The sequence below is a fragment of the Haplochromis burtoni genome, unplaced genomic scaffold (genome assembly GCF_018398535.1).
Source record: "Haplochromis burtoni strain Fernald_Lab_line unplaced genomic scaffold, NCSU_Asbu1 Contig_346, whole genome shotgun sequence".
Taxonomy (NCBI): Eukaryota; Metazoa; Chordata; class Actinopteri; order Cichliformes; family Cichlidae; genus Haplochromis; species Haplochromis burtoni.
In genome coordinates this window covers 313717-340504 of record NW_024582707.1, presented here as the reverse complement: position 1 = coordinate 340504, position 26788 = coordinate 313717, and the positions used below count along the sequence as shown (strand labels likewise).

General features: G+C 41.8%; 1 protein-coding gene across 3 annotated transcripts in view; it reads left to right on the top strand.

Moving 5' to 3' along the window:
- Positions 1 to 26788, top strand: part of LOC102291202 (cytoplasmic dynein 2 heavy chain 1) — a 136882-nt gene that overhangs the window by 35811 nt on the left and 74283 nt on the right. The window contains exons 50-73 of one of the 3 annotated variants that reach the window (XM_014340241.2): positions 40 to 184; positions 1423 to 1525; positions 3308 to 3454; positions 8041 to 8165; positions 8599 to 8847; positions 9230 to 9338; positions 10066 to 10179; positions 10737 to 10879; positions 11219 to 11300; positions 12263 to 12426; positions 12898 to 13035; positions 14197 to 14310; positions 14461 to 14621; positions 15045 to 15168; positions 15336 to 15457; positions 15757 to 15843; positions 16359 to 16485; positions 17517 to 17658; positions 18124 to 18233; positions 18540 to 18560; positions 19543 to 19641; positions 20324 to 20447; positions 23962 to 24125; positions 24318 to 24437. In XM_014340241.2, the coding sequence (XP_014195727.1) occupies positions 40 to 184; positions 1423 to 1525; positions 3308 to 3454; positions 8041 to 8165; positions 8599 to 8847; positions 9230 to 9338; positions 10066 to 10179; positions 10737 to 10879; positions 11219 to 11300; positions 12263 to 12426; positions 12898 to 13035; positions 14197 to 14310; positions 14461 to 14621; positions 15045 to 15168; positions 15336 to 15457; positions 15757 to 15843; positions 16359 to 16485; positions 17517 to 17658; positions 18124 to 18233; positions 18540 to 18560; positions 19543 to 19641; positions 20324 to 20447; positions 23962 to 24125; positions 24318 to 24437 (3034 nt within the window). Of the gene's footprint in view, positions 1 to 39; positions 185 to 1422; positions 1526 to 3289; positions 3455 to 8040; positions 8166 to 8598; positions 8848 to 9229; positions 9339 to 10065; positions 10180 to 10736; positions 10880 to 11218; positions 11301 to 12262; positions 12427 to 12897; positions 13036 to 14196; positions 14311 to 14460; positions 14622 to 15044; positions 15169 to 15335; positions 15458 to 15756; positions 15844 to 16358; positions 16486 to 17516; positions 17659 to 18123; positions 18234 to 18539; positions 18561 to 19542; positions 19642 to 20323; positions 20448 to 23961; positions 24126 to 24317; positions 24438 to 26788 lie in introns of all 3 variants that reach the window. The other 2 variants (XM_005942797.3, XM_014340242.2) reach the window with 2 other exon arrangements.

Here is a 26788-nt window from a genome sequence, read left to right as displayed (position 1 = left end):
TCATTCTTGTTGTCCTACTGTTTACTTTCCTGACTTTAGTTATCCAGACAGGGAGCAGCTGCAGACTATCTACTCAGCTTACCTGCAGCCAGTTCTCCAGCACAGCCTGGGCAGCCAGGCAGCCTGGGCCAGCACAGGGAAAACACACCAGCTGGCTGGGTCTCTTGTGCAGCTCTATGAACAGGTATTGCATTTCACAGGGTGTTCATTCAAGTTTATAACCAGGTTTGTAAAAACACAGTTTTCCTGAGATGCAAAGAGCATAAAAAAGGCACAAAGAAATCTGAGTAATTCCAGATTAAAACAGTCTCTATGTGATGCAAAATCACACTGTCCAAGTCCTTGTATTTTCACAGATATCCATTTTTAACTAATGGGTATTAGCCAAGTTCTCTCCAGTCTTTTCAAAAGCACATTAGGTTTTCACATAATTCGTGCCGGTTTTATTACAGGTACAGGCATTACATTGTAGAGACTTGTGCATAAGATAACTTGACACTCAGAAATGTGTCCAGATGAATGCTGAGATTTTGCTTTCATGTTGTTAGAAAATATCAGTTAAAGAAATCTGTTGTGTTGTTATTCGCCTTCATAGGAGCTTCTTACTGTTTTATTGCAGCCACAAATGTCAGATATTGTCAGCAATTGTGACATTTTCAAGTTATTATGCATTTGTGTACGCACTTAGGGGGGAATGTTTGTTCTGTTGCTATTTTGATATTGCTCTTCACGCCATTGGATTATTAGGATTATAAATGCAGCGTAGTGATAAATGTGGAGATTCAGGTGCTTATTTTTAATCGTGTCATCTTTTTGCATATCTAGTTTGCGGTAGATAGAAATGTGTAATGAAAATAGGTTTTATCTGTATCCTATAGATATTTACTCACAGCCACTTTATTAAGTCAAAGTCAAAAAAGTTTGTTTATATAGCACAATTAAAAGACTAGTGTACATCAAAGTGCTTCACAATAAAACCGCAATGCGGGCAGAACAAAGAACCTTATTAGGAACACAGTTTTATCAAGTGATTGTGATGTTCAAGAAACCAGTTTGAGATGATTTGAGCTTTGTGGCATGGTGCTTTATCCTGCTGGAAGCAGCCATCGGAAGACACATACATTGTGGTAATAAAGCATGTGTACAAGGTCAACAAAGAAAATATCCCCCACATCGTTACACCACTACCATTAATAGAAAAAAAAACGATGGATCTGTTCTATGTTCAAAATCAATTAAGTCATTTTTCTCCCTGTTCTGATGCTCGGTTTGAAGTTCAGTATATGCCTAAATGCATCAATTTGCTGCCATGTGGTTTTTTGTGTTAACAATCAGTTAATTAAGTTGATTAATAAACTGTCTGCTGAGTGTATAATAATATAATATATTAACCCCTTTCTGTATTTTCTTCTTTCCTGTTAGGTAAAAGCCAAGTTCACAGTGGATGACCACAGCCATTATGTGTTTACACCTTGTATTCTCACAGAATGGGTTCTCAGCCTGCTGCGGTATGACCTCACTGCAGGTAACTAAAATCAAAACAAAAATAGATCGATATAAATATGTATGTGTTTTAGAAAACAGAGTAAGATTTATGAGGTTAAGATTTTTCAAATAACACGGCCCAGCCTTCTCTAAGTTAAAAACTTAGGGGACTATTTTGAGGCACTAGACACATACAAAAGCAGAAGGTTGAATTTAATGACCCACTACTAATTTCTTAGTTTATTCATATTGCTGAGTAACATTAATAATTCCATTTTAATGCCAGAATAATACAAAAAAATACAGCCCCACAGAGTTAGTTACTCGTCTGTGTTCTTTCAGCTCAGAGCCACCGTTTCTGTCTCTCACCTTTTTCCTTCTTTCTGTCGGCCTCTCTCTGATTCCTCTCTTCTCTTTCCCCAGTCCCTTTCTGCCACTCGTCTGTCTCTCACTCTTTCATCATCCTCTCCCTTTGCTGTCCTTTCATCTCTCCTTCTGTCACTCTTTCTCTCCTTCTGCAATGTGTTCCTGCTGTGATAGTGAGTCCAATCATTTATTTTAATTAAACACGTCAGCAGAGAAACTTCCCTTTTCCTGTCCTCATCAGTTTTTACTTTCTTTTTTTCTTTCTGAATTCTCTGCCCGGTTTGCTGCTTACCTTCTTTTTGGTATGTAAAAAAAAAAATCCTTATTCTTTATATTTCTTCTGTGGCTGCGGTGAATTTGAGCTTGAATAAAGTCCTTTAGGCAGTGTTATCTGTGCTTCCTAGTTTTATTTGATGTGTTTTAGAGGTGATGGGTTGATACTGAGACTGGATACTGTCACAGATGCTGACATATCACTTTTACAATTTCACTAAAACATCAGTGTAAAAATGCCAAAAAAAATAACATATCTTTGAGGCCATTTAAGAACATCTGTTGCCGTTATGTAGAGTATCCACAAGAGAGCACTGACAAGTTTTAGATGGATGCAGCTCGTGGAGCCCATTCTGTATATACTCAGAAATTTACAAATTATAAATTAGAATTGCTTTTTGTTTGTTTTTGTGGTCATTGCTTTTTTATTAAACAACCAATATTGTTAATTATTCATATGAACAAATATCAATATCAGTGTTTGCCTTAAAACTCCAAAATAAGCGAGGATTTATTTGCCTTACTGCTGGTGGCGGAATCATTATAAAGTAGATTTTGGAAATCAAAAGTCATGGGAATAAAAAAAAATGCAGGAAAAATTTACATTTATTTTTTTTTTTCCTGTAATGGTTTTTAGAATTTAAATTGCTAGGAAAACCCCAGACACAGAACTGTGTCTGTGTTTGTCATGTTTCAGTATTTTCAGGCACCGTCGAAACCAGTGTTCCATAGTATCACAAATCTGGCTTGTCCCTCCAGTTTTCAGCAAGTAGCACTCTGCTGTTTCGTGGGGAAATTTATTACATATGTGTGATCCAGGGAGGTGGTTTTGTCATACTGAGCATTGTCAAAAACAGCCCTTTGACTCATATTAAATCCTGAGTGTGATTACTATGAAACTAAATGCCAGGTTTAGGCAGACTAAAATTTGGATTGTATATTTAACGTATACATTTAGCTAACACCTGGTATGAGATCACCTAAATATTTAAATTATCGGGGAAGGGGGGGGGGGTCTAACAGAATGAATAAATCTTAATTTTGTGTAAATGTGTAAAGGTCTTTTTTTAACTATATTCTGTTAAGTCTTAATTCGTGTGTGTGTGTGTGTGTGTGTGTGTGTGTGTGTGTGTGTGTGTGTGTGTATCTCACTTGTTCCCTTTAGCTCAATCTAATGTGACAGACAGTGTGTTGGAGGTGGTAGCATACGAGGCCAGGAGGCTCTTCAGAGACCGACTAGTTTCCTCCAAAGACCTTCACACCTTTGATAACATCCTCTCCTCCATCATACGAGGGGACTGGAGCTCTGATGCTCTAGATAACATGACTGGTATGGGATGGCTGTGCTCTTGCTTCTAAGTCATAAGCCAAATATTAGGTCTGACCATGAAAGACTATTACTGAACGAGGCTTTTAAGCAGTTAATGTCAATATTACTGGCTGGGCATGTCTGAATGAAAGTAGTATATGATTAGAGTGCTTTTTGACAGCTCTGCATATATATTTACACGTGGCAATATCTCTGTTAATGGTCTGTTTTGAATACTAAACTAGTAATGATTTTAATTATTGATTTTTTTTCCATTTGCTTTGCTTGCTTTCAGTGTGTCAACAGAGCCAACTCTGTGCCTAGTAGTATGTCTTATTCACTCATTGATAAAGTTCTGAGATTTCTTCTGGATAATACCAGAAGGTCATCTAGTGTTGTCCATGTTGTACACAAGCTTTACTTTGGACGCTGTGATATCAAAAAGATTAGAGTAAAAGATAAACCCCGACACTTCTGTTCCCTGAAGGAGAGGAACAAGGTACAGTACAACACATAAGTATGGGATATCACCCCCTTGCGTGTCCTGGCTGAAGAAACCTTTGTTCACGCCTTTAAAGCAGATGACGTGTGATGACATGCGCAAGGCCCCGCCTATAACGGCCAACCGATAAAACTGGACAAACGTGTGCGGTGATGCCCAACTAGCTGCCGCACAAATATCAGCTACAGGCACCCCTTTAAAAGAGCCCATGAGGTCGCTATCCCCCTGGTGGAATGAGCTCTCACCCCCTGGGTACAGCACCAAAGCAAGACCTTTGGTGCTGTACGCCAGCGAGATAGCTTCTATACTCCAGTGGGACAGCCTCTGTTTAGACAGAGCTCTACCTCTAGTTGGATTAGTGAAGCAGACAAACAGCTGCTCACATAAATGCACATGCGTAGCACACGCACTGGACAAAGAGATCCAAAGCATCCTCCTCTGCTCCTCAGATGCAAAAGGAGGGGAGCAAAAGCTCAGCAACTCAAACTCCATTGAGCTATAAGATGCAGGCATGATCTTGGGAAAATAGGCAGCATTTGGACACAATACGACCTTGTGGTCATCAGGAGAGAACTGTGTGCAGGAGGGATGGACAGACAGCGAATGAAGGTCACCCACTCGCTTTGCCAAAGCCAAAGCGAGAAGTAATGCAGTCTTATATGATCCACAGACTCAATGGGTTCAAAAGGGGGGCTACAAAGGGCCTCCAGCACCAAAGACAAGTCCCAAGCAGGGACACTGGACTTAAGCACGGGTGTCAGCCGACGAACCTGTTTCAGAAAACGTATGGTGAGGGGATGTGCACCTGGTGTCACCCCGTCAAAACCAATATGACAAGCAGATATAGCTGCTAAATAAACCTTAATTGTCGAAAATAAAAGGTGTTAGCTAAACGTATACGTCTATCCAGCAGCTCCTGCAGGAATGTCAAAACATCCACAGTAGAGCACTGAAATGGGAGAGTGTGGCGGACCTGGCACTATTGCTCGAAGGCTCGCCATTTGTAAGCGTACAAGCCTCTAGTAGATGAGGCCCTAGCACTCTGAATTGTCGCTATCACACTAGGTGGCAAACCCTTAGCAATCAAGTTTAACCTATCAGCAGGTAAGCATGAAGGCACCACAGATCTGGCCGCGGATGAACCACTTCTCCTACCGCTGAGAGAGGAGATCCCTGCAGAGAGGAAACTGCCAAGGACTCGCTGCTAGCAGGCTGATTATCTCTGCATACCACGACCTTGTGGGCCACCAAGGGGCTACTAGAATCAGAGAGAGAGACTGCCGACACACTCTCTCTAGAACTGGAGATATCATTTCCACTGGGGGAAATGCATACAGGAGCACATCTGGCCATTGGTGCGCTAGTGTGTCCATGCCCAAGGGTGCATCGTGGTCGATTATGGAGAAGAACAGGGGGCAGTGAGTATTTACCCTGGAGGTAAAAAGATCTCTTTGCGCCTTGCCAAATAGATCCCAAATCTGAGCCACTATTAAAGGGTGTAACCTCCATTCTATCACCAGAGAGAATGGAGGACCCCCCCCATGGAGAGAAGGTCTGGCCCCAGGTTCAGGTGGCCCTTAGAGACACAGCTCTAAGTGGTTGATGTGCAGCTCGTGCTGGGCTGCAGACCAGATCCCTCTCACTGATGCACCCTCACACAGCTCTCCACACCCTCTTAGGGAAGCATCTGAGGACACCATTTTGCAAAACAACACCCTCCCAATCCAAGAACCCTGATGCAGCAGCCTGGGCTCCCTCCAAGGACGGAGAGCTAGCATGCAAGATGTGGTTACCGTCAGCCTCCTCCGGAGGTGACGCAATACAAACAGGCGGCGAGAGAGAGTCCAGTGTTGAAACGCTCTCATCTTTAACTGTCCAAGTGGCACTATGGCGATCATAGATGACATCATGCCCAACAAATGTAATATCGTCTGGAAACGCAGTCTGTGTCCCAGCTGAAACTGAGCGAGGCAGCGATTAAACCAGCCACTCTGTTCTCAGACAAACATGCTGGAAAGTGAGCATATTTCCAAACCGAGGAAAGAAATCAGCTGACTCGGGATTAGCGAGCTCTTTTGAAAGTTCACAGAGAACCCCAGTGTCTGAATGTGTGACAGAACCAGCGACAGCTGTGTCTCCGCCTGCTCTCTGGAGCAAGCTACGAGAGCCCAGTCGTCTAGGTAGGCTAAGATGAGGATTCCTCTCTCTCTCTGAGGGGCGCTAGCGTTGCCTCGGCACATTTCGTAAAGGTGCGAGGAGCGAGCGACAGTCCGAACGGCAGCACTAGGTATTCGTAGGCTATGCCCTCGAATGCAAACCTCAGAAACTGCCTGTGTTTCGGGTGTATAACCACATGAAAATAAGCATCTGTTAGATCGATTGTTGCAAACCAATCTCCCGGGCCGACTGCATTCAAGAATTGTCTGAGTGTTAGCATCTTGAACCTGTACGTCCGTAGATATGTGTTCAAGACTCGCAGGTCGAGGATGGGACGAAGCCCTCCACCTTTTTTTGGAACAACAAAATAACGGCTGTACCAGATTTTGTCTGTCTCCGAAGTGGGGACCACTCGTATTGCTCTTTTCTGCAATAGCACCTTTATTTCGTCTCTGAGTATCATGGCCGCCTCGGTGTCGACAGTCGTGTTTACGAGTCTTCGGAAATGAGACAGTTTGACCCGGAACCGGTAACCCATGGCAAAGGTTCGCAGCACCCACAGAGAGGGGGCGCAAGCGCGCCACTGAGGGGAGTGAGCAGCCAGCCGGCTGACCTGCAGCACTGACGGCGGGGCGTTGTTGCCCCTCAGTGTGTCTGCAGGGGACTGCACCACCTGCCTGACCTGGCTCATTCTGCCTGCAGGCTGAGCATTTGTGATTGTTTGAGAATAAACAACACTCTTTATTGACTGTAACATGGAAACATGTACATTCACACATTTTGTTGGATGCACCTTTTCTGGGGCACAACAATGAAAAACAGCAGGAACACTTGATGTGGTCACCTGAACATTTAACACACCTGAACAGGGAGTTACAACCTGAGGCATTTTGTGTGCAGGGGGTTTGTGCTTGGGAGAGTCAGAGTGTTAGGACATCGACTGGATAATCCTCGTCTTCAGACTCAGAAAGGAGAGGGTCATGCCGTGCGACAGCCAAGCGTCCCAGCACTTTTTCCACAAACGTCACCTATCTTTCCAGGGTCAAGCGCCGGAGCTGGCGACAAAACGCACAGGCTTTGGGCTCCGTCAACGCTCTCCTAGTGTGGACGACCCCCAGGCAGACAGGGTAGGCATCGTGCTGTTTGCTGTCGTGCAAAGAGAAACCGCATCCCTCAGGAGAGACCATGCACATGTCATCACACGTCATCTGCCCTGAAGGTGTGAATAAAGGTTTCTTCAGCCAGGACACGCGAGGGCGTGATATCCCATACTTATGTGTTGTACCGAGTGAATCGACTGAAAGGGAACCAGCTCACTGTGTTAGCAATAATACTATGTATTGTGTTTAATAATGTGCTTTACAGCAGTCTGGAAATCTGTGAAAAGATGTAGCTTTTGCTAGCTTTTGTCATAAAAATAGCACTGAAAACCCTTATAGAGAAAACTGGCTCGGTTACAAAGAGGCAGACAAATCTAATCTAAATCTTTAATCTAATCAGCTTGTAGATTGCCTTGTATCCCCAGTGAGGAATGCCTCTCCCAGACTGTGGCCACCTGGAAAACAGGGATTGCAAAAACAAAAATTTCTTGTGCACAAGTTGCTTATAAAGGCACAAACCACATTTGAGAATACAATTTGATGTCTGTTTGTTTGTCAACAACATTGTGCAACAATTACCCACCCTCATTTTAGGAAATCTGGTGAAGATGTGAATCATGGGCAAAGTAAAAACCCATCAATGCTGATTGCAGATCTGGATCACTTTCTTTGAACTGACAAAATGGGCCATTTAGCCCTGATGGTGGATGCACTCTCTGCACTTCTGTGTTTCATACACAGTTGATTGCTAGTACAACACTGTCTATGCTGCACTTTTATTTTTTCTTTGACAACCTCCATGTAATTTAACATGTCCACTAATAGTCTGTTATTTTGTCTGTTTGCAGATGGTTTCTATGTGACATGGGGAGCGTCTGAGGGGGCTGTGATCACTCCTGGCCAGTCTCTGCCTCCTCATGGCAAACAACTGGGACGCCTGGACTCTACTGATTTAAAACAAGTTATACAGAAGGTACGCAGTAAGAGACTGTTGTTAGACTTGTTGGATTAACTGTGGACAGAAAGATGTGTCTACACAGTGATACAGCAACTATAGGGATTTTCTCTTTATTCTTCTTAGCTAAAACACTGATATGGTCCTTATGTGCAAATGCGCTAATACAATAAATCATCAGTATATCAATAGCATTTTAGACAGGATAATCTGCACTAGTGTCATATTTTGCTAAAAAAGCTTAAACTTTTTACCTAATTTAAAGTAAAAAAAATGGTACTGCCACTTTGCTTTAGTAAATTTATAAACTTCTGTTTTTGTGCTTCTGTTTTCATCGTCATGTCTCACTCTGTGTTTGCATTTCTTTGTCTTTGTTTTCTTATTTTCACTTCATTGTGTTTACTGCTGTGTACCTCCTTCACCTGTGTGTCTGTTCGTCGTTTTCCTCTAGGGAGTCGTGCTGTACAGTCGAGATAACAGGGAGCTGGATCTTCTCCTGTTCTGGGAAGTGTGCGACTTTGTGTCCAGGGTAGATCGGGTCCTAAGCAGACCTGGTGGGTCTCTGCTTTTGGCAGGGCGCAGCGGAGTGGGTCGGCACACAGCCACGTGCCTAGTGTCACACATGCACGGATACACGTTGTTTACTCCAAAAATCTCCCGTGGTTACACCCTGAAACATTTCAACAGTGATCTCAAGACGGTAAGTGGATTTCCTTTATTAGATTTTATCTCTTTATCTGGTTCACATTATACTTTAATAAATTGCATTTGCAAAATGCTCTTAGAGATAATCACACGTTACACACTAATCTTGCAGGCTATACGGTTCCTATTCTGAAGAACTCCCTGTTGAGCATTTGTGTGTTTTTTTTTTCAGATTGAGTGACACCTATAATTACCATTAAAAGTGAATAGTTACTGATAAAAGAATTTTCTGTCGTTTTAGTTGATTTTTATGCATTAAATCAGTACCCATTATCATATGTTGACAGATGTCTCACTTTGCGGAGGTTTAAGCATAGACTATGTAATCTCAGCTGATGGCACTATATAATATATTTGTGTGGATACTGTGTGATTAGGTGATGCAGCTGGCAGGTCTGGAGGGCCAACAGGTGGTTTTACTATTAGAGGACTATCAGTTTGTCCACCCAGCTTTCTTAGAGATGGTGAACAGCCTGCTGTCATCAGGTATGTGTTGTGTTTATTTATGCTTTTGCCTTATTTTTTTATTTATAGAAACGTGAGTTATTGGGACTCAAGAAATTGTAGCTTCATTTAAGAGTTAATGTTTAAACTGCGATTGTCACACTGCAAATCTTAAACAGTATTTGCAATATATAGCTGGACTATGGTTTTAGATGGGTTTATGTTCTGATAGAAGAAATTATTTTGACCTTTGGGTTTAGTCAGACCAGAATTTTCTTCCTGCTCACAGACTTCATGCTAGGCTAACCATCCAACCATCCCCCACTCCAGCTTCACTCTGAGCAGACAGATCTGAGTGGTTATTGGGTGATATTGTTCATCTTGCGTACAAAGTCTTGTCAAATGACTTTCAGCTCTAATTCAAGGGGTTTACCAAAAGTATTTCATTTACTGTTCAGGAATCATTTTCAGAGTCTCAAAAGTAACTGGGCAAACTACCAAAACTTTAAATATGAGCATTGTTTTTAATGTTCAGTTTCATCTGAAAAAGTGTGCTTTGTTGGGTTGAGATCAGGTAATCATTGAACATGTTCAATGATTACCTGACACACATTTCTTTCTTCTTCTTGCAAGAAGAAGAAAGAAATGTGTGTCTCCTAAAATTATAAACTATATATGAGATGTGCATTTGAATATGGATCATACACTCAAGAATTTTCTCTGTTGTAGTTAAGTTGTAGTTCTAATGTATCCTGGGGACATTTTTCAGGTGAAGTCCCAGGTCTATATACCCCTGAGGAACTGGAGCCACTCCTCTCGTCACTGAAAGATGGTGCTTCCCAGGATGGATTCACCGGACCTCTCTACAACTATTTCTCTCACAGTCAGTATTGTGGTTTTATTGACAGCATGGTCCCTCTGTCTTTCTGTTGTTCATTGTTCCTTCATTAGGGCCTCTTCTCACTGTAAACCTCTATTATATGTGACATTTTGTTACAGAGATTGTTTTTTCTGTTTTTCTCCTTGATTATATCCGACTGTGTTCTTCTGCTTCATTGCTGCGCACTGTTGTTGGTACTGTATAAATGCTGCAATGTCACAGAGGTTGCTGCTTGTGAATCAAATCAATAACCATTATTGGCAAAGTAAAACCACTAAAGAGCTTACTCCTCACCTTTTCTCTCCAACTCTGCCAGATACAAGTTAATAAAGATGCTATTATGAATATGAATATTCTTTATTGTCATTGTCACAAGTACAATGAAATTGAAAGATATCTCCGGTCAGTGCAACATCACGAAAGATAAATACTTAAAAACTATAATATATATTGGTATTATTAGTGATAATACCAATGCCTGTCATTGTCCCACACCGTGTCCACCTTTCATCAAAGTTTCCCGATGAATTCCCTTCACCACTGTCTCACATCCCACTCAGGAATCCAGCAGAACCTCCACATTGTTCTGATCATGGACTCCTCCAACTCTAACTTCACCATCAACTGTGAGAGCAACCCAGCTTTTTACCGCAAGTGCTCTGTCCAGTGGATGGAAGGATGGTCTGAAAGCAGCATGAAAAAGGTTAATATCAGAACAGCAAGATCAAAATGGGCATTAAATCATCAGCTGTTAATAAAGCTCACGCTAAATGTTGCTTATGAGATTAGCAATGCACATTCCTTCCAACCTTTAAAGACAGACCTGTGTAATTCTGCTCTACTAATGTCTGTTGACCTAATACAGCAGCCCTAATAATGAATTGGTTTTCTCTCATTGTTGGAATTTTAAAATTGAAAACTTTTTTTTTTACTTTACAGGTTATTTTTAAAAATCAAGGTGTTGCGGTCATATTTGTGCACACATCAGTTCTTTTATAGTCACATTTGCAAATCTGGTAAACCTAAACGTGTTGCTTGTCAGATACCTGAGCTGTTGTTGGCAAAAACTGAGCAGGGAGGGGAGGAGACCGAAAGAGAAAAGGGCAGCAAGAGGAAAAGCTCAGGTAAGCACATGAACATTAAGTCACAGTTGAATGATTGATGATCTCTGGACTTAAAATGTTGTCAGATAGCTGATAAATGCCAATGCAGAATTGTATACACGCGAAGCTATCACCTTCACAATGTGAGTGACTTTGAAATAGGAGTGATGACAAAGTGCATTTGAGCCATTTTATAGTTGTTCATGCTGTTGGCATGATTAATCACATTGAAAAACATAAAAAATAGAACTGGTCAATGTTGTTTAAACAAATAAATAGAAAATAAATACGGGACTGATTATCTATTTATCTACAGTGTAATAGTACTCACAGACTGCGCAACACTTTGTTGAAGCACCTTTGGCAGCAATCAAGTCTTTTTGAGTATGATGCTATAAGCTGGCGCATCTATTTTTGGGCAGTTTTTCCCATTCTTTGTTGTAAAGCCTCTCAAGCTCCATCAGGTGGATAGGGAGGGTGTGTCGATGCACAGCCATTTTCAGATCTCTCCAGAGATGTTCAGTCGGGTTTCGGTGTCTGATTCCCTTCAGACATGAGACTCTGCATTCAGGCCAAAGAGTTCAATCTTTGTTTCGTCAGACCAGAGAGTTTTGTTTCTATGGTCTGAGAGTCTTTCAGGCAAACTCCAGGTGGGCTATCCTCTTACTGAGGAGGGGCTTCCATCTGAACAGTCTACCATAAAGGCTTTTATTGTTATTATTATTATTATTATTATTATTATTATTGTTATTATTATTATTATTATTATTTATTTGTTTGTTTATTTTATTTTACTCATATTTCCATTTAGTCACTACCATGTGATAAATTAAGATGAATTATCTTATTTTATTAATAGTAGTAGTATCATAAGCTTATAATACTTAGACATATTTAATGGCTCTATATTTTTAGTGTAATCAGAATGACTTTATATCAACTTTTTCTCTTTGTGCATCTTTTTTTTCACCTGTGACTCTCAGGAGGGTCTGGGCAGGGGGATCTGTGCCGATTGTTCTTGATGGTCCATGAGTCATGCCGCGAACACGGTGCAACACCGAGCAAGTACATGGCCTTTCTGCATGTTTACACCGCATTATACAGTCAGAAGCAAAAGCAGCTTACTACAAGACAGCAGCATCTGCAGGTAAAATTGCAAATCTACCCTGTGATACAGAATTATAAGTAGTATGAATTTTACTACTTCCGTAAGAACCAACTTATTTTCGGAACAACTGATGAGAATTGTTTATCCTAGACTTGAAAATCGATAGATCTACACATAAAATAGCTCTTGATTTGACTTTTAGTGACAATAAGAGTTTTAAAAGAGCCTTGCGGTGAAAACGACACACAGCAAATAAAAGACATGGATTAGAGAAGTTATTTGGTTTTTGGAACTGTATCCAGCCCTGATAGATGAGCTTGGGCCCAGCATTCATCCTGTGTAGTATTTTATTTAAAGTTTTACTGCAGTTTTACACACTGATATGAGAAAGTACAATTACAAAGCAACCGTAAATGTTGTTGGTAAACATTGCACACACAAATTCCATTGAATCTTTAAGAGGAAACAAGTTTGACATTACTTGTAAAGTAATACATGTTATGTCTACAGGCAGGCGTTTCTAAGCTGAATGAAGCTAAAACATTGGTTGATGAACTAAAGAGGCGGGCTGCAGAGCAGAGCGAACTGCTGAGGACTAAACAACAGGAGGCAGATTCTGCCCTGCAGGAAATCACAACCTCCATGCAGGTGTGTATGTCTGTGCTGCTGGTGCATTGTCCGCTAGTGACTGTGTATTGGGATGGGTGGATGGGTGCATGTGGGTATACGTGTGTGGCTCAGGCCAGTAGTCCTGCAGGGTTTCATGTCTTTTCTAACTTATATCTATTCTATGTCTATCTATCCAACTTCTCTCCTCTCTTCTCTTCTCTGGCTTTCTTTTTCATCTGCATTGCATTATACAAAAAACTTTCTGCCTTTCCCATGGCAATATCCTCCCTGCTGTGAAGACTCTATTTATTTAGTTTGTGTACGTATGTGTATTTGTTTGTTTTGTGACTTTCCTTTCATTCTCATCTCCTGATACCCCCATTTCCATTTCCTCCTGCTGGGTCTGTCTCGAGGATGGATGGTTGGATAGATGTGTGGAGGGGGAAAAGGAGATGAACCTTGTTCATTAGTTATGATATCCTTCTATCTTTCACTCTGTGGGGATTGGGTTTGTTGAGTTAGAGGGAGGGAGGAAGAAAGGAGATGAGAAACAAAAATAAGAAAGAAAAAGAAATAACTGTCAGAGGAGTCAGTTTTGCAGAGTGATAATTAAGAACTAGACTCATCCCTTTGGTCTGTAGTAGCTATGTCGCCTGTGGGGATGGAGACAGCAGGGAGAGAAGCGAGGAACACTGGAACAACGATGGGAAGAGTGTAAACAAAATAGATGGAAGACTGACTGAGGCTTGGCAAAGATGGAAATATTAAGAGAGCCGTTAAGGAAGAATGAAAATAAGGTTTGGAGCAGAAAAGGGGAATATATGTGGCATATAGCAAGACCTGGAGCCTTGACTATGGAAGAATTATAGGGATGGAAAAAAAAGCCAATGTTGGGATTAGCTTTAGATGAAAATGTGATGTGATAAAACTTTCAGGTTTGAAGAGGTCAGAGAGAGGACCTGTTGGAAAATGATGCGGCCAAACATTTGTCCTCACTGCTTTTTCATCATCAGTGTCACAATATTCCTAAAAAAATCCTATAAATGTAAAATAAAATACAGATGATTATATAGAAATCATATATTCAGCTGCTTACTTTCAATCCTGATTAAGCCTTTTTCCCCTAACTTCAGTACATGCTAAAAGCCTGTTTTTTAATCTAGTGTACTGAACATTTTCCTTATTTTTTGGATTTTCCAGAATGCCAGTGACCAGAAGGCAGAGATGGAAAAATTGAAAGGGAAAATGGCTCAAGAAGTGTCCAAAATTGAAGAGAGAAAAGCCAAAATCGACGACGAGCTGAAAGAAGTACAGGTAAGTGGTTTGTTGCCTGTTTTTGTGAGCATGCCCATTTCTGTAAGTTACGAGAAAACATCCCCCCTTTTCAAGGCTTGCAATCCCCATTGTGCTTATCCTTCACGTACTTGTGCATCTCTCGCTGCCTTTTCCCCTGCTGCCCTCTAGCCTTTGGTAGATGAAGCAAAGCGTGCAGTTGGAAACATCAAGCCTGAAGCGCTGTCTGAGATCCGCTCCCTCCGCATGCCTCCCGATGTCATCAGAGACATCCTGGAGGGGGTACTGAGGCTGATGGGCATCTTTGACACCTCCTGGGTCAGCATGAAGAGGTGAGAGAAAAGAGATAGGAAAAACGTGTAAAGGGATGGATAGGAAGATGAAGAGTTACCCTGTCAGGAGTAATTAAATTGATGAGGATCTTCGACACCTCTCGGGTTAGCAAAAAGAGGCATTAGGAGGTGATGAGGTGTTAGAGAATGGGTGGGAAACGAGGAAGAAAAGGGAAGGATAAACAAAGCCTTTCTGCACTGCTAATGAGCGAGTGTAGGTTGTGTGCGTATATTTGGGCGGGGTGGTGCTGGGGGTGGGGGGGCAACTGTTCATGCTTAATTAAGGAAAAAAAGGCTCATATTTTAGGCTTGAATTAACATTAAACTATCTGCTTTATGGGTTAATTTGATCTCTTTCTGATGATTTCATCTGTGTTTGGCTTTAATGTTGAACTCACACATGAAAACTCCTCTCTTCTCTAGCTTTCTAGCTAAACGTGGTGTGAGGGAGGACATAGCTACATTTGAAGCCAGGAATATCACTCCTGAGATTCGCCAGAGTGTGGAAGAGCTACTCAACAGGAACAGGGCTTCTTTCGACCCTAAGGTCTGCCTACCATAGTAGCAGAATCAGAATTAGATGTACTGTTGGAGGTTGTTATTACAGCTTGATTGTTTTTTTGTTGTTGTTGTTGGTTTGTTAATGTGTTTGTCTTCTAAAGAAGTTATTATGGCTGTTTCACTGATTTGTAATGCTACTGTTGTTTCATTCAGAATGCAAAGCGTGCAAGTGCAGCAGCTGCTCCTCTGGCTGCCTGGGTCAAAGCCAATGTCCAATACTCCCGCGTCCTAGAGAGGATAGAACCACTGGAAAGAGAACAGGCTGGACTTTTGGAGTAGGAAAATACACAAACACAACTCTATAAAAGACCGAAAATGCTTTCAACCTGTAAAACGCTGTATGTTTAAACAAAAAACAAGAAAGTTGAAGTTCTTGATTAAAAAAAATTAAAAAGTTGCTAAGTTTTGTGAAGTAATTTTGATCTAGATTGTATTATTTTAAACAAACTTGTGATCACTGACTTCATCTAATTCTACTCAACTCTAACTCACGCTCAGTTTCTCGATGCTACACATGCAATAAATGATACATAAAGTAAGTCAATAAATCAATGCGTGTGTTGTATGTGTCCAGAAACCTGAGGAAGACTGAGAGTAGGAAGAATAAACTAGAAGACCAGCTCAGCACTGTTGGAGCCAAAGTCAATGAGTTGAAAGAGAAGTATGCATCCTTCCTTCACCAATTAATCCTTCTATACTGTGTAGTTTGGGTTTTGCTTGTGGTTTTTGCGTGCTGTTGTCTTAAATTGAGATTAGGGTTGTAGTTTATTTTAATCTTGAACTGTTGATTTGTTGATGCGATGATGAGCCACCTAAAAATTAACAACAACAGCAACAAACATGGGCAGACATTTACCAGCATCAGTGTTTACGACATCAGAGCACAACAAAGGGTCGAACTTCACACTTTACATTAGTGTCACTGAGCTCCCTGCGCTCTGTCCTCTTTAGTCTTCAGTTTTCCTCCTCATCCATGTTCAATCATACAATACAATCATCTTATAACTGAAAGATGTCCTACTTTCACTAAACTCATTTCCTATATGACTCTACCTGCTGTAAATGTCATAGAGGAAGCCTCACCTGTTATATTTACAATGCATCTTATTGTCTTGGGTAAATATTACAATACATCTGCTTTCGGTTGGCTTTTCTTTCTCCTTACTTTCTCTGCAGGTTTCAGTGTCACACTGCAGAGGCAGCTAAGTTGGAGGCCGATGTGTCAAAAGCTCAGGACACGATCACTGCTGCCCAGCAGCTTATATCACAACTGGACGGAGAACACACACGCTGGAATGCACAGGTAGTTTGATGTATGGCTGTGATGATATATGTATTGGTGGGGGAGGTTATACACATTTACTCAAAAAGAGGCTCATTTGCCATGTAAGAGCAACAGGAGCCGTGAGTGTCTAAGAGCTCGTGGGTGTGTGTGTGTGTATGACAGGGGGGATGGATCCCGCTGTCTTGGGTCCCTTCTGGCTGTTTTTACTCCTCTCCACAGCATCTGTCTGCACCTTAATTAAAACACTCAATCTCTTCCTGACATTCTCGCTCGTACACACACCCTCAGTCCCACCGTCTCCCTCAAGGACTACACCAGAGAGCCAGTTTGCTCTCCACTCACGTATTACCATATACTCTCACGTGTACACACATACACTCACTTCAACGCTGTACAGTAGCTGTAGGTCACTATACATCAATACTTCTAAGCTGTTTTAGTGTTTCTCAGGAAGGGAAAACCAATGAGTCAGGTGTACACAGCTACAGTGTAAGTGAAACAGATGCAAGTTTTTAAGTAGGACGTATTAATGCAGTAGACTAGAGATCTCAAGGTCATGAAAACTTGCAACCTCAGATGTGGATATAAGTGGGGAAAAGGGTTAGCAATTAAGCCTGATGTTTAAGTATTTTACAGAGATGTGCGGGTGCGCCCGTGTTCCCCTGACATGCTATTAAAATACCTCAAAGGAATCCTGATGAACCTGGAAGTCTTTACAGCTGTGTCAGTAAAATCGGTGCAGAACAGCAAGTGTGTTCCAGGTCCTGCACTTGTGGGTTAGCATTTTTTCGTCTAGTTAAACATTTTATGTGGTCATTTGGTATTTATAACTGTGTTTAGTATTAAAGAGTCATTAGGAAGAAAACCAAACAAAAACCAAACATGTTTTGCACTGGGCCATATTAGCAACATATGAGCAATGTACCAACTTCAGTTCTCTCCTTGCTCCACCTTCTTTTCTCACATCCACGCCTTTTCTCCCGATACTGCCCGTCACTCTAATGTGATTAGTTTTTATACTTTGTTCACCTACCTGTATTTTGTCCTAGATGTCCGAGATAAAGAATGAGTTGGATACGCTCCCTGTTAGAGCCTTGCTTGCGGCAGCCTTCATCACCTACCTGTCTGCAGCTTCGGAAGACCGTAGACGACAGTGTCTGGACTCGTGGATGGCTCACTCTGGACTACAGAGTAAATATATCACTAGTTCTTTTACCACACTAGCAACAGCATATGGCAAGTCCTGTCCCAAGCAGCCTACTCAGACACCGCTGCCCACACACAACATAACGGACTCTACTGTTACAACATGGAACATACAGACGTTACAGCTTCAGGGTCTTCTCGAAGAGCTTGTTTGCCATTTAACTAAATAAATGGTAATTTTAATTTTAATTTATAATGATGTTATGTTTTAATCCCAGGCTCAGAAAGCATCACAGTACTTGATAATCCTGTTTTGTGACTTTGTGTTTTTTAATGATATGATACTACATCAATAATCAATACCCCATTAACTGATCTCCTCTTACGTTAATATAAATGCATTGAAATTGTACATGAAAAGCACTAATTATTATCTCAGTGATATTTAAACTGAGGTATGGTGACAATAAATACAAATAAAGACACAAGCCTTTTTGTTGCTTGTTTCAGAGTTTGACTTGCGATCATTCCTGTGCTCGGAGAGTGAACAGTTGATCTGGAAGAGTCAAGGGCTGCCATCAGATGATCTCTCAATGGAGAACGCACTGGTTATACTGCAGGTTAGACTAATATTTCAAATCTGCATCTACAACATGACACAGGGATTTACTAAATATAAACACTAATTTCAGTCTCTTTTTGCCTACTTTATATAAGGATGTTATTAATACTATTTATGCATTGGCTTGCTTATTTCACATCACTGTATAAAATATTTAAAAAGACATTAAAGTACAATACAAACCCAGCATTAACATGATAAAACAAGTCTAGCTGTACCGAAAGTTGTGTCCTTGTTGCCATACGTCTGTGCTCCATTTGGTTGTATCGTGTTTGTGTGTTGTTTTTATCATCGCCACCACCAGATCAATGCACTCAAGTTGAAGGTAAGAAGTCCATCATTCATCCTCGTAGCTGTTTCCTACATAGCTAGTTTATTTATTTAGTGTTTCTTTGTCTCTCTGTTTCTCTTTTGCTTTTGTGTTTGCCTTGAAACTAGTGAGAAAGAGATGTGCTGTCACTTTATTAGGTACACCTAGAGAGTACCAGGTTGGACACCTTTTGCCTTCAGAACTGTCTTAATTCTTCGTGGCATAGATCTCGCACATCCCAGACGTGCACTATTGGACTGGGATGGTGACTGTGGAGTCCATTTCAGTCATGTGAACTCCTTGTTATGTTCAAGAAACATAACAATGAGACAGTTTGAGATTATTTGATCTTTCTGACATGGCACATTGAGTTCATGCCATGTGGTTAGAAATTTGCATTAAGGAGCAGATGGACAGGTGTACCCAATAAAGTGTCTAGGGAGTATGTGTACGCATACACTCTCGCAAAAATGACATAGATCATATAAAATTTTGGGGGTTCTTAGAGACATCAAATGGTCCGCTCTCTCGCTGAATGTGCCGTAACAACTTGTGGGCAAATTGTCAGTGGTTCCATGTACAAGACTTATAGATGATTTGCCTCAGAACTGATTTGTCAGGCTCATGAGCATTCACAACCATTTTTTTCTAAAGGCATTAGAGATCTTTTTATATTGCTACACACTTCAGCTGGTACAAGAACAGTGGACCCTATCCTGATAGAGGTTTCAAAAACACTGGTTTCAGCTTTTACTGTATAAACAAACTGTAATCATTGGTGTGTATGTGAGAGAGAGTAAGAAAGACGGCGAGAGAAAGACTCCTGTGCCTGATATAGGAAGGTGGTAAGTATGATAGCACTGTGACGGGGCTAAACCATATGCATACACACATGCAGTGCACATCATTTTCTAGGTGAGTTGTGTGCTTTATAAGTAAAACTATCCTAAAACAACTTCAGCTGAAATGTCCTGCTTTCTCCTCATTTCTGACTCAGAGTGTTGCGTGTCCATTCCTGATCGACCCATCATCCCGAGCTACAGAGTGGCTATGTACACATCTCAAACAGCACAGATTAGAGGTTATCAACCAGCAGGTAACAACACACAATCAGTAACATGTGTCGTGGAATGGAGGGTCATTAATCTGTTAGATTTTGCAAAATCCTGTGCACACACTGGTGATGTGCTTTGTTTAATTCAGTTAACCCTCATTCTAACCCGTTCTTTCTTCTTTTTCTAAGTTTTCCATTAGACATTCATGACTGATCAGTTTCTTCTTGTCTAATGAATCCAAGTTTCTCTTCTTTACTAGAATATCTTAATCATTTAGAAGCAAGCCTTAACCATACTTTGATCGGTCCAGGTAATGATTTTAGCAAAAAGTTATGATGATTACATTAAGTAACACTGGTGTCCATTACTTATCACTTAACTGTTACATATTAATTACTGCATTAGTGTCATCAGGTACACTGAAAACACTCATTTAATTATTTATTTTTTGTATATGTATTTAAATTGTTTGGTTTTTGCTTAATAACTTGTTAAAACTCTCTAGACACTCTAGATGTAAATGCTTTGTTTAGAAAGAAAATATAAGATTTATTCATCTTCCAACTGTAAATTTTTTCTTTTTCTTCTTTTTTAATCGTAATCGTACTACAACTATAATTACTCTTCCATCCACCAGATACACGAGAGAACTGTGTTACCATCCACCTCTAGAATTTAATGTAATCTCTTAGTACTGGGTGTCTGTGTGGCTTCTCTCTATAGGATAATAACTTCATGACATCCCTAGAGCTGGCAGTCAGATTTGGAAAAACCCTTATCATCCAAGAGATGGATGGAGTTGAACCTGTGCTCTATCCGCTGCTGAGGAGAGACCTAATAGCACAGGGTACTCACACATTCTCACAAGCACAAACACCAATTTCATACAAAGTTGGGCTGAAGAACTCTTTTGGGCATAATTCAGAGGCTTAAGCAACCTCAGGTTGCTGACTACTCACCTCTATCCAGGGGCTACTTTTCTGCAGCGTAGTGAAATCCCATTCTGAGGGATATTGCCTCAAAGTTTAATTAACCAATCCTGACTAGTGCATTGGGCCATCACAGTACTTCTTCTCACTCTCAAAAGCCTTACTCTGTAAAATATTAAGTAAATCAAATGGTTAAACATTGACTATTCATGTTTTATTTTATATTCAGACAAGACCTTTCCTCAATACAGTCACAGTAAAGGGAAAGTTAAAAGAACTCAGACAAAATGCAGAAGCACCCCTCATTTCTCTATAATTTACTTCAAAGTTGCCAGACTTCTAATATGTTTTAATTGGTCTTCAGTGTTTTAGTTTTGGACATGTTTTTTTTCCACTCATTTTCAGGCCTTCTATCTTACCATTGTTTTTTGTTTGTTCGGTTGCTTAACACTGTCCTGTGAATTGTTTACAGATGACTTGATAAAGAACCAATTAGACGCCTGATGCAAAAACACATCATTTGTTTACATTTCTATATAAAATGTCTATGTCTGCCTTTATGAAATTAATCTATGAAAAATGGAAAAGATAAAATAGTTTTACAGGCATAAAAAATAATATTTTTCTGCTAAAAAAGGTGATTATTGAAGAGCTATTTGCTGAAAACATGGCATATATCAATATGGTGTAGACTTTGTCCTTAAACAATTTGAGGAAACTACAAAGCTGGTCACAAAAGATGAAGTGGCAGGCTTTAAAAAAACAGCCTACAGCAGATGAGCAGTATCATAAAGTCATGTCATCAAGAAATAGAAAAAAGTATCCGGCAAAGACCTGACACAGGACCTCAGAGATGCATCTGGCCCTTCAGTCAATTCATCTACTGTTCACTGAAGCATCAGCAGAAATGGTCCCATTGGAACGGTGGCAATTAAGAAGCCATTCTCAAGGAAGGCAAAAGGCAACCCGTTCTCACTCCCAAAGCGTAACATTTTACGCTAGGTGACAAATCGTCACCATATTACGTTTTCGGCTACCCACCACGTTCCTAAATGACGACCTCGGAAAAAGAGGAAATATGAGAACCGTCTGGACTGAACCTACACATGTTCGCTCTTTTTCTTCAAATCGCTTAGAAACACGCTATTTAACATCATTAAAGTCCTGGTTAAGGTCAGGAATAAGGTTATGGTCAGGGCTAGGGATAAGGTTAGGTTTAGGGCTGGAATACAGGGCTGGAACGTCTACTACCGCGGGAGCGTCATTGCACTGGATTCCAGCCATAACCCGCCGCGTACCCTAAGAACGCCGAAGGTCTCCTTTCGCGTTCCTCAGGAACGCCGCGGGACGAGACAAAACGTCGACATGTTACGCCTCGGGAGTGAGAACGCTCTGCAAAAGGGGAGAAAAGGCTGAGCTATGCTGAATTACTCAAGAGCTGGACAGAAATCAGTGGTAACAGCTCTATAAAACACGGTGGAGGCCCTGTCATGGTTTGGGGCTGAATTTCAGCCAGTGGTGTTGTGGATCTTATCAAAGCGGATGGATTTACAAACATAGAAAAGTACCGTCAGATCTTGATCCACCTGGATACAAAAACACAGAGTGGATCACTACCAGTCATGGACTAGCTTCACCAGGGCCCAAACCTCAACATTGTTGAAGCAGTGTGGGATCATGTTGAAAACTTAAAGAAATCACAAGAATAACCCTTCCCACATTATTGCACAGCAGCTGTTGCTTCTCTAAGACCATTGCTGATGATTTACTCCTGGCATTGTGTTAACACACCTGAATCCACCAGACCTGCAAAGTGCCAGAGCTTCAGCTTTTATAGAGATGCTCACACTTGCTGATGATCAGCTAATCAAGTGAATTTGATTAAAGTGGTTGGTACTCACGCTCTCAATTCCTGTGGAAGCAGTTGTAGTTTGTTTAAATTTGTATGTTGCCAGCTGTAAAACCTGCTAAGGATCAGATTGTTTTTACTATGTCCCGATACATAAAACCTTAGAATTTAAAGAGTGTGTACTTTATTTTTTACCAAACTGTAGATAATGATTGAAAGCCAATAGATTCAAATTAGTGTCTCAAGCCTTACATTTTGATAGTGAGTCTTGATGTCAGTGATATTAATAACTTATTAATAACTTGCTCCTGACTTACTTTTTTTTTTTTAAACAAACGCCTGTGAAACTTTGTACCATGTCCATTATTTTGAGTGTTAGTTATATTTGAAAGAATTAATGAGCATACTGTGGGCGAGCATTACAAATGAAAAAGAAAAGTGTGAACGAAGGAGACGGTGGATAAATAACAATAAGTGAAAAAAGAAAACAGGTTTGCTGCATTATCACACTGTGGTACATAAGAAGTAATTGCTTTCCGTGTGTCACTTCTCATTATTTGCACAATCACAGAAATGGACCTTTCAGGTAAAGTGTGGTAGTTTCTCAGTAGGAGCTCACTTATTGATTTTCCTTGAATTACCTAGTCTTTGTTCCTTGCCTTTTTGGAAAGGCAAGAGAAACAGCAAAGAGAAAGAGCACATTAGACTTTTCAGTTTTGAGGGTTTTTTCTGTATGCATGAGAATAAGATGCTGTAGAACCCTGGTGTTGTCTCATTTAGTGTCCATAGGTTTATGCAAATCTCACACATGAGAAACATGTATGCACTAGACATAAATATCTCTTATTTTACACAAGGACTAGCCTGTATGTACATAATATGATATTAAAATCCATCCATCCACCCATTTTCTTCCGTTTAAGCCTAATGAATTCTATGTAGTAAAAATATCACCAATTAATAGTCTCAAAATCTCAAAATGGTAGTTATTTTATCCACTTAATTTTCTCAAGTACTTTGCAGCTGTTGGATATTAAAATTGTCCATAGAAAAAAACATGCAGTGCAGTCCTTTGGTCATTCCATTTTATGGATGAATACTCTTTGAAATTGTCTTACAAAATTGGACAAAAAAAAAGCCCCCAAATACAGCGTGTATTCATAGACGACTGGTTTTTGAAGCGTCTTCTATAGCCAGTAATACTTCAGTTTCTCCTTTTAGTTAATTGCATTCCAATCACATATATAAAAAACAGAGGTTGAAAACATACCTGTAAAAATGATGTGTGATTCATAAGGCTCTGAATCATCCAGGGAGAGGCGGTTCGCTATTTGAAGCAGAATTGGAAAGAGCGGGGGCAGAGACAGTATGCGAAAGGGCAAGTTATCCACTTAAAAGTAGTGTTGAACAAGAAAGAAAAAAGTGCTGAGACAAAAAAATTGACAGTTCTGCACTGCGGACATTTAGACGACAGAAGGGGAAGAAAGTAGAGGGAGAAAAGTAAAAAGACGGAAGGTAGGATAAAGTTAAAAGTTGATGTGAAACAAGGTACCTTGTTAAGAGACACATTTCCACATGTGCAGGTCCTAGATATGTGGTCCAGATAGGAGACAAGGTTATTGATTACAATGAGGACTTCCGTCTCTTCCTGGCAACACGGAATCCCAGTCCCTTCATCCCTCCTGATGCCGTCTCAGTGGTTACTGAGGTCAACTTCACAACAACTAGGGCAGGCTTGCGGGGACAGGTAACCCATTCAACCAGCACACAAATACAAATGCATATAAAATGTACAATGCCAGTAATTTAAAATGTACCTATTGAGCATAATCATGTCCATTAATAACTTTAAAGTTTATAACACAAATACATGGGATATATACTTGATGTGGCCACACAGTGTGCCCACTGGCTCTTTATTTGTGTGTCTGTATGTTAGTTGCTAGCCTTGACCATCCAGCAAGAAAAGCCAGAGCTGGAGACTGAGAAAACAAGGCTACTACAACAAGAGGAAGACAAGAAGATACAGCTGGCTCAGCTGGAAGAATCATTATTGGAGGTACTCATGCTAACATATACTGTGAGGGAAATATAGACAAGGATTCTACAGGGTGGGCCATTTATATGGATACACCGTAATAACATGGGAATGGTTGGTGATATTAAAGTCCTGTTTGTGGCACATTAGTATATGTGAGGGGGCAAACTCCTCAAGATGGGTGGTGACCATGGTGGCCATTTAGAAGTCGGCCATCTTGGATACAACTTTTGTTTTTTCAATAGGAAGAGGGCCATGTGACATCAAACTTATTGGTAATGTTGTGGTGGACCACTAGAGGGCTCCACTCACACCCAGTGTTGAGGAAGTGTGCTGCTGTGTTTTGTGGCACGATGTGTTCAGTTGATGTTGGAGAGGAATAAAGAAGGAGTGAGAACTGAGAGCTCTGTGTTGTCCATACTTACCTCCACATTGGTGACCCCTGACTCGAGCATGCTACGGGCCGAAGATAACACAGACTCCGCTTTGGATGCATCGGCGGCCGCTGGTCCTCCACCTCCGGTTGCAGCTGTGGTGCTGAAACTGCCGGACTTTTGGCTCCACGATCCCCCGTCATGGCTTGTGCACGTGGAGGCTCAGTCACCTTCCACGCCACCACCTGCCTCCCCCGGAGCATCCGCCCCTTTGCTGACGGCAGGGATTGCTACACGCCGGCACCGCGGAAAGAGCATCTGTTTCTACCATCAGCGTTTTGGCGACAGAGCGCGTCGCTGCCTGCCGCCTTGCGCTTTCACGGCCCAGGGAAACGGACCCGCCAGCGCGCCGTAGCAGCCGCGACCGCTGGCAATACAGAAAGGCTGCTCTTCATAGAGGACTCGCGCTCCGGGAGACGTTTTCTCGTGGACTCTGGCTCCCAGAAAAGCCTCCTTCCCCCTACCGCTGCTGACAGACTAGCAGCGAACTGTGGGCCGCAGCTCATTGCAGCTAATGGCTCTCCTATCACAACGTTTGGGGAAAAGTTGGTGACTGTTTGTTTTCATGGTCGGGATTTCCAGTGGAACTTTGTTGTTGCCACTAGCTCTGTACCTATTTTAGGTGCTGATTTTCTGTGTGCTCATGGACTGCTTGTCGATGTTGCTAACAGACGTTTAATTGATGCTCTCTCGTTTTCTTCGCTACCCTGTTTTACTCGGGCCGCCGAGCCCACTGATTCGGGCTAATGTAGTGACCTCCGGGGATGCTTTTCAGCGTTTGCTTTTAGAGTTTCCATAGCTGTCTGTCCCTAATTTCTCTAGCACAGTAACGAAGCACGGGGTGGAGCATTATATTCCCACGGTCCCACGGTGTTCGCATGTGCGCGCCGCCTCGACCCTGCGACACTGTCCGTCACTCGGGAAGAGTTTGTAGCCATGGAGCGCCTTGGCATTGTACAGCGTTCAAACAGTGCATTGGCCTCTCCGCTTCACATGGTGCCCAAATCGGACGGTCGGTGGCGGCCATGCGGAGATTTCCGCCGTTTAAATAATGCCACGGAGAATGACCGTTACCCCATCCCCCACATACAGGATTTTTCGGCCAATCTCGCTGGAACCTCGATTTTTTTCTAAAATTGACTGGGTGCGGGGGTATCACCAGGTTCCCGTGCGCGCCGAAGACGTTCCTAAAACCGCTGTCATTACCCCCTTCGGCTTGTTCAAGTTTTTGCGCATGCCGTTTGGCCTGAAAGGTGCCGCCCACTTTCAGCGGCTGATGGACTCCATTTTGCGCGGGCTGCCGTTCGTTTTTATTTACCTGGATGATATATTGGTGGCCAGCTGCTCAGCGAGCCAGCACGAGTCCCATCTGCGCCAGGTTTTCCAGCGTTTGGCAGCGCACGGCCTGACCATCAACCCTTCCAAGTGCCAGTTTGGGTTGCCTGTTCTGGATTTCCTCGGACACCGCATTTCCACTGAAGGTGTGGTTCCATTGCCCGACAGAGTCCGGGCTGTTTCGGCTTTTCCGCGTCCCACGTCGGTTAAAGCGTTGCAGGAGTTCTTGGAGATGATAAATTTTTACAACTGCTTTCTCCCCAGAGCTGCCCACCTGCTCTATGCTGCCTTAAAAGGTAAAACAGACAAAGATCCCGTTGACTGGCTGCCGAACGCGTCCAGGCGTTTTCCGCAGCCAAGTCTGCACTGGCTGACGCCGCCTTTCTGGCCCACGCCGCCCTGCTGGCCCACCCATTTCCGTCGGCGGAGATCGCGTTGACCACCGACGCGTCTGACGTGGCAGTGGGTGCCGTGTTGGAACAGCGGGTTTCAGGTCTCTGGCAACCGCTCGCCTTTTTCAGTCGTACGCTCCGGGATGCCGAACACAAGTACAGTGTTTTCGACAGGAAGTTGCTGGCCCTGCACCTCGCGACACGACATTTT